At 33.9% G+C, this 14,479-nt stretch overlaps 1 protein-coding gene across 2 annotated transcripts in view; it reads right to left on the bottom strand.

Moving 5' to 3' along the window:
• RPH3AL (rabphilin 3A like (without C2 domains)) overlaps positions 1 to 14,479 on the bottom strand; it is a 2,297,739-nt gene that overhangs the window by 852,389 nt on the left and 1,430,871 nt on the right. For both annotated transcript variants that reach the window (XM_044054286.1, XM_044054287.1), the window contains exon 6: positions 6,816 to 6,990. In XM_044054286.1, the coding sequence (XP_043910221.1) occupies positions 6,816 to 6,990 (175 nt within the window). The remainder of the gene's footprint in view (positions 1 to 6,815; positions 6,991 to 14,479) is intronic.

The following is a 14,479-nucleotide window of genomic DNA, read 5'->3' on the forward strand; positions in this document are numbered from 1 at the left end:
ATATTGTGCCATTCGTTGAAGTATACTGATATCGAGCAAGTGTAGAATTTTTTTTTACACAAGCAGTTATTCCACTGTTACTACTACTGCGCATTCAACTTTTTACTACAGTTTATCTGCTTATCATGTCTTGTATTGCACCTGCCACATTACACATCAATGTCATGTTGTTATTTGTATCTGACGAATCTTCAGCAGCTGAAATAAAAATGGCCCACCAAGATCAGTGTTCCACCCCACTAACAAACAGAAAGAAATAACGAAAGATAAATTAGATAGATAGATGAACAGACAGGGCAAATATTAAGGAGTGGCCTGCCCAGTAGTTTTGATGCTGTGTGGAGTTTTCCATACATCAGCAAAGCAACAGAATCTGGAAACAACACAGAAAAACACCATGGCGCCATTAAGAAAAGCAAGTACGTTTTTTGTTAAATGTCATTGTACAATTGCAATAACCGACTCCGTGGTATGGTATATTGAAGATTTATTCACAGTTGGCTTTATTTAATTACTTTGGCTTCACACTTGTAATTAAACCACACCAACCATGGGTAATTCTTCAATATACTACACCCACATCATCGGTTACTGCTACAACAATACATTTCTTTTTCTATTACTACTGTGTGATTTGTTCAGCTGTGGCTGAGGAAAGGGTGACGAAGGCTGACATGTTGCTCTGGGAAAAGAAACGAGCAAATGTTAAAAGGCAAATGTTAACGGCTAATGTATGACGTGTCAACTTGGAATAGAGGCCTTGAATGAGTGGTTGCTGAGGAAGTGAAATCATAGAATGTTGTTGACTAGTTGACGAAGAGACATACTTATGTTAGTAAGATGCAGGTTTTCTGCAAGCAAACTTCAGTGGAATGTATGTGTGATTATATATGTCATCTTAGACTTTTAAGGTTCATTTGATTCTCCCTTAGAAGATAACTTCTGAGAGAGTTGTTAAATTATTTGTCAGAGCTACATAAATAATTTGACTACAGTTTGGGCTTCTTGTTACTAAAATGCTGAAGGTTGCTGTAATTTAGAAAGGGTAAAAATGCTGTGTTTGCTACAAAAAAATATATAGCAGCTAAAACTAAAGGGCAAGATCATTTAAATGTTGTGAAAATGAAAATTAAATGATGGGTTCTTTCGTGGAGTGACAGATACTTGTGCCATGAATGACTGAGGTCATCATGGCCACTTAGCTGTGTCTCGTTAACAGTGAATTCTGCAATCTTTTGTAAATGGTCAAGTGCCACAGAAGTGTGATATACTGATATGAGACATTCACGGTATTTTATGTCCTGTTAATGGAAAAAGGTTAGAATTGAAACATATACTTAACTTGTGATTTGTTATATGGAAGTATAAGCTGATACCCAAGAAGCACCACATATTTTTGGGACTGTTAAACATGGGCTCATGAATTACAGCTTACTAATAAGTACTGATTATAATTATCATTAGATATATCATAGTTGATGATGTTTGGGTGATTCAATTTTAACCTTGATATTATGAAAATTGAGTTACTAAACCAAATTGTTTATTCTCATGATATTTTATTAATTTTTGAACAACCACAGAATTATTCTGATGAAGATCGATCTTCTCCTTTTGTATACAACTAGATTTAATCTACATATAAAACAATTTCTCAGGTTGAGTTGGGAGGTATATTATGATCATCTTATAGAACTCTCCTATGGTTCTCTAAGACTAAGTAATTACATTTGTAAAAAATGAGTCTGCTTAGTCAGCAGGTATTATTAGGAGTGGCTATTTCTGAGGAAATTACTATTACAGCAGGGGCAGCTGGGGACACAAGATGAAAACTCAGCAAAAGAGTGATCATTGCATAAATCTAGATAAAGTTTGTATGTATGCAAGGTAACTGAGTCATTCAGGTTAGCAGTTATGTTTGTTTATTGATGTACTCTATATATGCACTAAAACTGATGTATATAAAAATGTTATAATCAAAATGAATACGCGTTATTAGTGAAGTATACAGTTTACAGGCACAAAAGTATGAAGCTCAAGGTACACTGAAGTGATGAACTCACAAAAGGGTAGCAGTGAACCGACAACCATGAAGGACTTTTCAGTTTTCAAGCTGTCACTGAGATTGTGTGTGTGTGTGTGCTAGTTTTGGTAGGAAAGTTTTACATCAATGCATCATTTGCTAAAATATAATTGTTCTGTTACATCATGTTGATTTGGTGAAAGGTAAACTACTACACAATTCTAATGAGGGTGCACTACCAAAAAATATGTATGTATTTATTTAGTTAAGTTATTTGTGCTGCAGTTTAAGTCTAAGATGAGTAAGTATATGCTCTTGTGTGTATTTTTACCATGACACCACTGATTTCAATAAAATGGTATTAACATGAAAATATTATCTATTATTTAGTTCTTTATAAAAAAACATGACTCTACTGTTTGAAATAAGTATCTGAATACAGAAAAAATGTTAAATTGGAAGAAATTTGGAGAAATGTTTACAAATATCTACCATCTACAAAATATGTTTACCTAATTTATGTTTAACCTAATAACTTATTTTACACGAAACAAACGAGCATAATCTGGTTTACCCATTACTCCTTCATTCTTTATCCATAAGAAAGACATATCTGACATTAAACGTGTTTTGGGATTATGATAGTAAACATATTTGGACAACTTTTTTCATATTTTAAAAAATAAAGCTTATATGTTTTAAGTGGTATTACTGACTCCTCACCATGAGAACAAATGAATGCTGAAAATCAACTTTATTCTACTCTAGATTAGGCATGTGGTTAAAACTAGAATGGTAAAGATTTATCCTTATATAATTCAAAACATGCAGAAAAGATGCTGACTTCAGTTAAAATGTGTATGACATTTGAGAAATATTAAAATATTCCAAGCCATGGGAAAGATTAATAGAAATGCGTTTACTTATATAAATTATAATCTCTTAACAATTGCAGCCAACTTTACCATTAAAAGCTTACAGTAACATAATTGTCACATATAAGGTGTTTAAAACAACATGTCAAATAAAATATCCTAAGATATCCTAAGAGGTCAATACTATCTCTAGTACATGCAAACAGCACTGTAAATTATATTCTTTCTGGCCCGTTCTGGGTACAAGTATACTTATATCATTTATACTGTTTTCTGAATATCCTAAAATATTTAATAAAAAGTGTTTAAAACTGCTCTCATCATCATGGTCAACCCTTTAACTAAAACTGCCTAAAAAACATGGAGACAAAAGCACATCTGTGTGGTCTCATACAGACTTTGTTTACAGCTCAACAACAAACAAATATAACTTAGAAAACAATCAAACACAGGAAGTGACCAATTAAACAGCAAGAAATCAGTATTTCTAATACAGCATTCCCAGCTTAAGCTAGTATATTAAGAACAAACCAAATCAAAGCACTATCATAATTAAAAAGATGTTTGCATCAGAATGCACTATCATCATGTCTTAGTACACCACTGCTTAGACTGTGAATTTTTAATATGCAATCTCTATCACTGTATAAAGACTGGAGTATCACAGAAGTTGCAGAAAGTTGCTTTCCTAAACTAATAAAAGTACAAATAATCATTTATTTAAAGGTGGTAAAAAATCAGCTTCAGTGCATGATGATAAAATTTGACAATATTAATATGTATAAGTCAATGGTTAGGATGCTTTAAAATCATTAGTGGGATGGTACACCTCAAGTTCTGTTTCACTAGGACCCTCTGATATGAATCTAATTCATCATATAGCCTCAAATGTGCACCACAACCTCAAACTCAATATAACTAACTCAATGGTTGCATTCTTAGGGCATTTTATAAACTGAGTATTTCAACTGTAATTACTGGATTGGACTCTCATTATTATACCACAATGGCATGGGACTTGAAGAATCAAATATATACCAATACAAGTTTATGAATGGGTTACAAGAAACTATAAGCAAAACAAACACTAAATACCATTTCACAGTATGGCCAGTTAAGAAGCTCTGAATTCTGACTTGGCAGTAAAGCACTGATGATTGATCTACAAAAAGTATCTTTAGAAGAGTGCTGCAAATCACATAGTGCAACAACTTATGACTTAAATCTACATCATGTTCATCTATCACATCTAATAAAGCACTACAGGAAAACAAATGCTATAATGTTAGAATATTAAGCTTAACAAAGCTTCAAAATGAAAAAAATTATTACAGGAAATTGAAAAGTAAGTTCCTTTCAGACCCTAACATTCTATGGTTTAAGAAAATTTCTAAGCAATATAACAGGGAAATCAAAGGAGCTATCAAAATGTTCAAAACAGGTTTAGCAAAGCATACTGTAGGTAATATGACTTTGTATAAGCATGTTAGAAATTATAACTCCAATTGCACCAAGATTACATTTATATAAATTAATTATCATGTAACTAATAATATAAATTAGACTGGACATTTTCGCAAACTATAACACAGGACAGTACTTAGACAGAGCTAAAGAATTTAGTTTGACTAACATTTACAATAGGCCCAGTACACAAATCTTTTAATAAAAAATAGGCCAGAATGAGCTGCTTGCCCTGATGAGTTAAAATGGATTGTTTATTGGACAAATAAGCACACATCTAGTACAAATTTTAACTTCTTTTACAAATGTATGTAAACTACATTTGTCCCCAAGATATGGACAAGGGCAACTAAGATGGTTCTGCTACTGAGGTATCAAGTTACAGGCCAGTATTCCTTATATACATTCTAGGTAATGTTTTTGAAAGAGCTCTACTAAAATTATCACTCCCTAATGAAGTCAGCACCGGGGATTATTTACCATCTTGGCTTTAGTTTGAGCAGATCATGTATAAACCTTACAGAAGTTTATAGATCACAGAAGCCTTAGATAAATGGATTTCATCAGGTATTATTCCACTTGAACCCAGCAAAGGCTTCTGACTCAGTAGAAAACGTGTATGTAATCTTCCAGAGTATGAAGAGCTGGAATCTTAATGGATATGCTGTGAAATGGATGCAGCAATGGCTGAGTAATAGGGAATCATGTGTAAGGATTAAGGGCAGAGAGTCACATTATTTTAGAATTGGCAGAGTTATCTCCAAGGGGTCTGTTCTGGGTCCAGCCCTGCTTAAAGTATTCATGACTACAATACCAACTTTAGGCACTTGAAGGATGGTTAAGTTTGTGGATGATTCAAAAATAGGTACTATGGTGATGTCATCATAAGTCCACTAAAACTTCACACATATTTAGCTATATTGCACGGCTATGCAGATCAAAACAGTACTGGATGGATTTAATACTAAAAATGCATAGTGTTATCTACAGGGCTTAGTAATTTACTTCACCCATGTGCTATAAATGGACATTTATTATATAGGACACTGGAATAAAAATACCTTAAAGTGGTAGTGAACAGTACATTACATTTTGGGACACACACAAGTGTTATAAGTAATAAAATATTATTTTCTGATAAGGTCTATACAAAGAATCAAAAAAGGCTCATGTAGTGTAGAATAACGAAAATAATGCAGAGGAGTTCCAAGTATAAAAGTCAGTTAATTAGAATCAATAGGTAAATTGTAGTCAACTGGGGTCAAGAACTTTCATCCTTTCCACTCACAGGACTTCTTCAGAACTTCTGAACTACTTGGAACTCCTCTGTGGTATCTTCCTTACTCCAGTGTCTACGTGAGCCACTTCTTGATTATTTCTGTTGTTTGGCTGCACAGTTAGATGCTCCTTTTGAGTTATTAGTCTATACAAAGAATGGTAACATCCAGCAATATGAATGTTCTCCTACCTCTATGGAGAATAACAGTAAGGCCAATTACACAGTGCTATGCAAGTTTTTGTTGTTAGCGGTATGGATAAAATGGAAAATATTACACCAAAAGGATATAACTGTTGAAAACTAAGCCCTATACAGAAACACTGACTGCACCAAAGCTACACTCTATCACTAGGCTAAAACAGGGTCTTAACATGCGTCTTCCAATTTCTGAATTTAAAAAGCTGAGATCTACTTCAGGAATTGAGTTTATAAGAAATAATAGCATACTGTACATAGATAAAACACAACTATTAAAATGGAATACCATATCAGAATTGCCAAATTATGGAATAATATTCAGTTCTACATTAAATGTTATGATAACCTGAGGCAATTTAAACTACTTTAGACAAGTAGACATAGATATGCTTTTTTTTTTTGGAGACAAGAACTAATGGGGCAGGGCTCTACTGATGTCTCATTACTGAGTCATAAGCCTTTCTAATCACTAAAACCTTAACAAGGAAGGGTAAATAGATCTTAACATGGAAAGCAAGTGAATCTTGTGCCTAAATTGATAGAAATAAATAATCCATTATCACAGAACAACAAGCTTGTAAATACTACGAAGAGAAAGCTTAGAAAACATAAAATCAAAAAGAAGGCAGAAGGATTCAGATATGTGAAACAACTATGTATGCCTGCATGGTGTATAAAGTCGGATATGTTCAAAAGCAACTTTGTCTACCCTTGGGTGATGGATGTTTGACCCTGGAATTAGTACAATGTAATGTAGAATTAGATAGGCTTTCCTCAAAGTCTAGGCCTGGCTGTTAGTCCATTTTTTGTCAAATGTGTATGTTGAGTAATGTAGCTGCACACAGTCATTAAAGCTAAATACTCTATGCATTATATTTAAATCCAAATATTTAAAATAATGAAAAGCACTAGGGATTACAACTCTTTTTGCCAAAACTCACTCAGATTTTACAAATCCAATGAAAATGACACTCACCCTTCCCCTTGGCCCAGCTGTATGAATGGTTTGCTGCCACACTTTTTTTGTCTTGAAGGCTTGGTTCAGTGTGTATAGGCCTTATGTGAAGCTCACTGCTTCTCAATGAAGATTTTAATGGCAAGATGTACTTTGGCATTCCCTTGTAAAACCATGCTCCAGACCTTTTCCAGACCTGAAAAATAAATTGGATTTATTATACATTAAGGCTTTATTAATCAAAGGCATACATAAGTATGCTACCTTAACAGAATCACCACCAGCAGAATATAGTCTCCAGCTTTGCAAATTAATAAGTAAAACTCCAAGGCAATCTATCAACAATTTCAGATCCCTGAAGTATTTTACTTTGACTGCACAGATGAGGCATGACTGGAAAAGCTAAGTTCATAGGTTCATTCTTTATAGTCAGTTACAAAGAATGCCATCTAGAAGACAATTAAGAATCTAATCCAGTTTCACAATAGCCCAAACCATTGTCTGGTTGAGTAACTTGCTCAAGGTTATATCCGTAATCCTCTGTGCTACCTGTCAGACCAACAACTAAATTAAATTCTTTGTAAAATGCAAATTTACAGGTTTACAGAAGAACTGCCTGACATCTGTGAGATTCTTACGATAACAGTAGATCTTTGAAGGAGTGACAACTGCCGTATTACTATAATGAATAAGTTTCTACATTTTGGTATTGATTTTGCAGCCTGTTTTTTCAATTTGCTAAACAGTCAGTTTTGACACAGGTTACCCCTTCTTATTTTCACAAGAAATCAGCAATTGACCCAAAGATCTGAAAGATTCAGTTTTGTCAAGATAGCACCCGAGTTGTCTGTGGACATCCAAGGTATGGATAATCCTTTCTCATTCAGTTTTAGGTTCAGGAAAAAAAATGGGAAGATGGATAGTTTAACTTAAAGAAAACTTAAAGTACTACTTCAGGAAAAAAAAAGAAGGATTAGTTCTCACAAGTAAAAAAAAAAACAAAAAAAAAACCCAAACAAAAAAAACCCTGCCCCCTTGAAAATGAGATAGGGTTGATTCACCATAAGAGCTTGAAATTCAGATACGCTTCTTACAGAGGACAGAGCAATCGATAAAACTGTTTTCCACATTAAGAACGTCAAGTCAGCCAGATGAGCTGGTCCAAATGGAGCAAATGTTAGCCTCTCTAACACAAAATTAAGATTCCAAGGAGTGGACACCGGTTTTCTTCAAGATCTCTCCTCATGAAAAACCCCTTTCAAGAACATTTCGACATGAAACTGCATTGAGAGAGAGAGGAGAATCCATGGGCAGACATGCTGAAGTGGAAGATAAATGAGGCCTGAGAGAGGAATAAGAAAGGCCATATGATAGTAATGAAAATAACTATACACGCACGCATGCGCACACACACACACACACACACACACACACACACACACACACGTATATATGGGTCCACTTCATATGGCTGAATCTCAAAATAATGAATTTCATTTGACTGAGATCATAATACCTAATTTTCCAAATACTGAAAACTCATTTGACTGAATCTCATTATACTAAAAGCTTCCAATCCTGAATTTTAAGAAATAGATGTGATGTGTTTCCCTTCATCTGTGACTTGGTTATGATAAAAAACATTACTGTAACAAAGTGCCGACTGTCAGAATATTGATAGTAGCATAGAAAGTAGTGTTGCAGTGTTTCTAAACATGGGTATGTCTCTCTAGATTTTTATGGGATGTATCTAAAGTAATACGGTGGATGTTTCTTGTGCTCCCAGCAGTAGTGGCAGTGTGAACAGTACTGTAAAGTAAGTAAAAGGTATAGGCCCTTTTCCCCACTGTAGTGCAATCCTGGAGTTAGTATATATATATATATATATATATATATATATATATATATATATATATATATATGTATATACATACTTGGGGGGTGTGGGGGCTATAATTTCGTTTTATACCCCCTATATATTATTTATTTATTTTATTTTATTTTACATTTGTTGACCAGGGTAGTCCAACTGGATATATGTCCATTTTCAGTGGAGGCCCAGGGAGAAAAGCTCCACATACCAAAAAAGAGACAGTACATACATCACTGAGTGATAAACTCAGGCAGACATGTTTAGGAAAATATAGACAAAGAATTCAGGCAGATTTCAATATACACAATGTGTAGACTTGCATCTGATTGGCATAGACATATCAGAAAATGTGAACATAAAAAACAGTGCAAGAAACTTCTCTGTGTGGAAGATTTTCAGTCCATATATTTCTAGTTAATCACTGTATATTAATCAGATCAGACAATAGTAGAAGTAGTGAAAACTCGTCTTAAGTCAAAACAAAACAAAACAAAAAATAATAACAGAAAATATATAATTGTACAGCATTACTAAGTAATCGAAAGTAATCCAAGCAAGGCAGGCAGTCTGTTTCCAATCGAAAATCCTTTATTAAGTACACAGACAAGCGATCCAAGTAAAACAAAAATAGAGTAATAATTTCCTCACAAGCTTTCTAAATATATATATACTTTTTATCAGGCATGGGAGTGGTTTATTGTGCTGTAAAACAAAGTGTTATTGGTACACATGTTAAATTCACATCTCTTCCCCCATCAGTGTGACATTCGAGCTGGTCCTGCCCAACTTAGTAGCTGTCATAATAATATATAACCCTTATGTACTTTAAATACAATTTATAATGATGTGGTACCTCTTATTTAACCAGATTATTAAGTAGATTATTAAGTCTGTGATTTTATCCAAGACAATATACTACATGGCTGGAAATTTATCAACTTTAGTTCATCTGGCAATCAAAAATATATCTATAAATATATACATATACATTTTGCATGTAAAAATCAATTTCTATTTTCATAACCTATTGTTAACAAAGATCGCTTTCGTCCTTCTAGTCTTCTTCATGTCTGTGTACAAGAACCCTAGTATACTGTCTATAACAATCTTATCTCCCCTTGTGAAATACTTGAAAAAATGTATTTAAAAACAACTGCTAGACTATCTCCTGCAGGAAGAACTCTTATCCCTTACACAACATGGCTTCCATCCTTCCCATAGTAGTAGCATTGCCTTTCTAACCTACATAGATACTGTCAATAAAACTAGAGATAATGGAAACTAGTCTCGTCCTTATTTCTAGACTTGTCTAAAACCTTCGACACAGTTCATCACAGTAAATTTCTACTTCAAATGTCCTTACTAGATCTTTCTCAGCCGACACTTCTGTGGTTCAAAAGCTACTCCAATAGGCATCAGTCAGTAAAATGGGACTCCATGCTCTCTCCTTACCTCCCAGTCACCACCAGTGTACCACAAGGCTACATTCTTGGTCCCCTCCTCTTTAATGTTTTCACCAACACCCTCTATACTTCCACACAGCAGGCCACCATAATACAATACGCAGATGATTTCACTCTCATCTGCACATCTGAAATATGGCTTTGTAACTTGCAACCCATGTTCAACCCAAAGAAGACCAAACTGCTACTTCCCACCCCAAATCCTTCTCTCATGAAAAAACAAAAATTAAAGTCCTCTCTCTTGATAATACAACCATTGAAGTCACTTCTCATAGCAAACTATAAGGCTTGATAGTGGATGATAATCTTACAGTTGACCTGCGTATACAAAACTGCATAAGAAAAACTCATCAAAAACTAGGGATGCTTTACAGAGCCAAAGACTTCTTCACTGATGCAACTAAAGTTACACTTGCCACTACTGATCTCCTCCCCACTCTTTTTTTTTTTTTTTTTTTTTTTTGGCTGCTCAAATCATTGCTAGCCTCCAGGCTTCACAAAAGTTAAAACTTGAGCAATGCTGTAACAAAGTTGCTAAATTTGCAGCACATACCCCTTTCAGAACCCACCACTCTATCGCACTGAAAAGTCTAAATTGGTTAGAACTGCCACATCAACTAACATATACACAACATCTTATCACCTATAACATTTACCAACATCCACCAGCTTGTCCAGCACAAAGTATTCGACACAACTATGTTCCCAGTATGTCATTGTGATGCAGTGACCAAAAACTCCTGGCACTGTCTGTACTCATAAAAAGTCATTAAGGCCTGGAAATCCTTACCTGTAATTATCAGGTCTATTACCCTCCCTCCCATCTTTGAAAAACACTCTGAAAGACTTCCTAGCTAAAATCTGTCTCTGTTCTAGCTCAAATCCAGGATAAACTATATCTCTAAATGTGAACAAGTACATTTTCATTCCTTTTACTTCCTTACTCTCCCTTCTTCACTTACTTTCTTACTACTATCTAATTCTCTTCCCTGACCTTCTCTCTAAATATACCATAAACCTGTTTTTCGCTCACCTCATATTAGTTTCTATTTGTATTAGACTAACGTACCTCTACTTTCTCTACAAACTGTCTAAGGTTTCTCTAAATATTAAATGATTGTCATATACCTTGTATCGACTTGCAACCAGTGCTTTTACATTTTGTTTAATTTGTTAGAATTATTTAAACTGCAAATGTTTTTGTTTTATTTTTTTAAGATTTTTAAATTATTGGTCTTAAAATGTTTTGGAATAATTCTGAGCATTTCTCACTGGGCCTCTACTAAAAATGGGCTTCTAACCAGTCGGACATTCCCAGTAATCAAATGTCAATAATAAATAAATAAATAAAATAAATGCATACATACAGACAGACTATTGCCTGAATTTTTAAATACCCCTGCAAGTTCTACTGCATACATATTATAAATACATACTAACTTATCTATTACAGAAGGTCTTCTGCCTGACACCAGTAAAATAAATACCAACTGTGCCTTTACATAAAGGTGGTGTCGCACTGTATCTATAGATTACTATTCTGATACTGGATATCATAGAAATGTGGTGACTCATGGGAAAACAGAACTGAATATAAAAGAATATGGAAACTTAAACTGAACGCCATGAATCAACAGAAATTAATGATTATGTTTCAATTTTACCTGTGCTTAGACAGAGGGCAGCTAATTTATGATGTTTATGATCTCTTTCTCAATATGTGATGAATAACCAAGGTTTATAAATTCATGTTTCTATCCTACATTAGATTGGCTAATATTTATCATTTCATTGTGGTATGAAATTGTCAGTTAATTTTAACTTTGCATGTGTGTTTTTCACTATTTACTTATTTATTGTTTTTACTGCACGGATACACAATATTGCAAGAGTTCCTTTAAACTGAACCTTTTTCTCCTTCATATAATTTGCATTTTAATTACTGGCTATTGGTGATCACGTTTCTTACGTTTATTCTTTAAGTGTGACAGTATTTTTATAAACACTTTGTTCTGAGGAAGTCCCATACAGGCTTTTGAGACAAAAGCTTTACTTGCTTAACATATGCCTTCAATGCACTTGGTGTATGTTTTTTTTATATTATCTACTTCCTTGAATAAACTGTGGTGTTTTATAGCAGTCCTGTTGGATTATCATTTACTCGTGGATGCACTACTTTTGGTTTTCTGTGCACGCTTGGTGGCTTTTGGTTTTGTTGGTATACATTATTAACACCCATTCACATTCCCATAAAAGATTTTTGGGATTTTTTGTAGCTTTTCCAATTTGGTTGCATCAGTTCGTGTGTGTGTGTGTGTGTGTGTGTGTGTGTGTGTGTGTGTATTTATGTATGTATATATATATATATATATATATATATATATATATATATATATATATATATATGTAGATATATCTGCTGACTACATATGGATATATACCTTACTCGTAATATACTGAATTCCTGAGATTATATTGTTCTTAATATCATTTTCATTGTACTGTAACATTTTTTTCAGTGTTATTTACATGCCCTTTAAACTCAATGTTTTATCCATCTTAACCTCAAGATGTAAAAATTACATTTTTATTTTAATAACAGAGTAGAATACAGAGAATATGAATATTTTGGATTGAATGTACCTAAGTGTAGAATTTTAAATTTAGTTTTATTACATTCTACTCTGCTCAGTTGTGCCCATGTAAACAAACTATCTTGGTAATGTTGTATATTATGGATGTAAAACCTTTAATTTTCAATTCATCTGCAAATGTGCCCATTCAACAGTAGTACATCACTATGGAAGTAGCAATGAATACAATGAATACATGAAACAGGAACAGGCCCAATAATTAACCCTAACAAACTTCTTGTAATATTACATTGCAGCCTATATACAAGCTTTAGCTGTTCTATTACTCAGCCAGTTTTCTATCTATACAACTGCATAATTTCAAATTCCCCAGTTTTTAACTGCCTGAAGGATAGAGATACGTGACAAAGAAACAAATAATTTGCCAAGTTCACATAAATGACATCTAACACAAGTTACTATCAAGGGTTTGAATTACGTCTGAATAAAAAAAAAATCTTACTGCTGAACTTCCGTATGTAATGACATGGACATCACTATACATAACACCTTCCTCTTTATTCATAATATTTATTAATATACTGTCAAAGCTATTACAATTCAAACTTTTGAGCCTAACATATCTACAGTCTATTACCTCAAAACTTCCTCTTTTATGACTTGAATAACAGCTGCACACTTCCAAAGTTTGGGAGCTGCTTCATTTACTAAGTTTTTTCCAGGAAGGTTAAACATTTTAGTCAAAGTCAAAGTAAACTTTATTGTTATACAGATTAACACAGAGGAAAAAGTGCATATCACTGCACAAAATTTCGATACTCAGGCTCGAACCATAAGAATTACAGTTTAGAGAAAGAAGCTAGATTAAATTAATAATAATTTAAAAATACTAAAAACAGAAATCAAAAATAACATACTAAAAATAAATACAGAAGAAAAAAATTGAAAGCTTTTTACAGCAGAAACAAAAACAAATACAACAGGAACAGACTTACTAGAAATATAATGCTATATAACAAAGAGTACTATAAATAAATAAAGAGGCACACATGCTAAAAAAACTTGCCCACCACCAATATATGCCATAAACTTACAGTTTACAGTTTTCATACTGCAGACAGACATGTAAAGTGAGCTATGTAGAGAGTTATGTAAATAGCAATGGCATATCGCACATAAATAATGTTTTATCCATTTAGCAGGTTAGGTTATGGCTTTGTTGTTCAGCAGTCTGATAGCATGTGGGAAGAAGCTGCTATGGAATCTGGATGTCCTGCATTTAATGCTTCTGTAGCACTTCCTTGTTGGCAGGAGTTTGAACAGTCCATAAGTAGGATGGTGTATATCCCCTCAATAGTTTTCGGACACTACCATAGCATCTGTTTGAATACATGATCTGTAGGGATTGAAGGTTGGTGCCAATGATATTTGTGGCCTATTTAATGATCTTATCTAGTGCTTTCTGATCAGCTTGAGAGCAAATTCCATACCAGACAATGATGATGTTTGTCAGTGCGCTCCCAATCGTGGCTCTGTAGAAGGTAAGTAGGACCTGTGGGGGTGGTTAGTTCTGTGGGTTCTCTTAAGCAAGTGGATATGGTGTTGGGCTTTCTTTATAAGGTAAGAAGTGTCTGTGGCCCAACTGAGGTCTAGAAAGATATGTACCCCTACGAATTTGGTGCTATTTACTCTCTCCACTGCAGTACCACGGATGATGATAGGGGTTTGTGGTTTATTTTCCTTCCTAAAATCGAT

This window comes from Protopterus annectens, chromosome 13.part0 (genome assembly GCF_019279795.1).
Source record: "Protopterus annectens isolate FY-2018-M chromosome 13.part0, PAN1.0, whole genome shotgun sequence".
Classification (NCBI taxonomy): Eukaryota; Metazoa; Chordata; order Ceratodontiformes; family Protopteridae; genus Protopterus; species Protopterus annectens.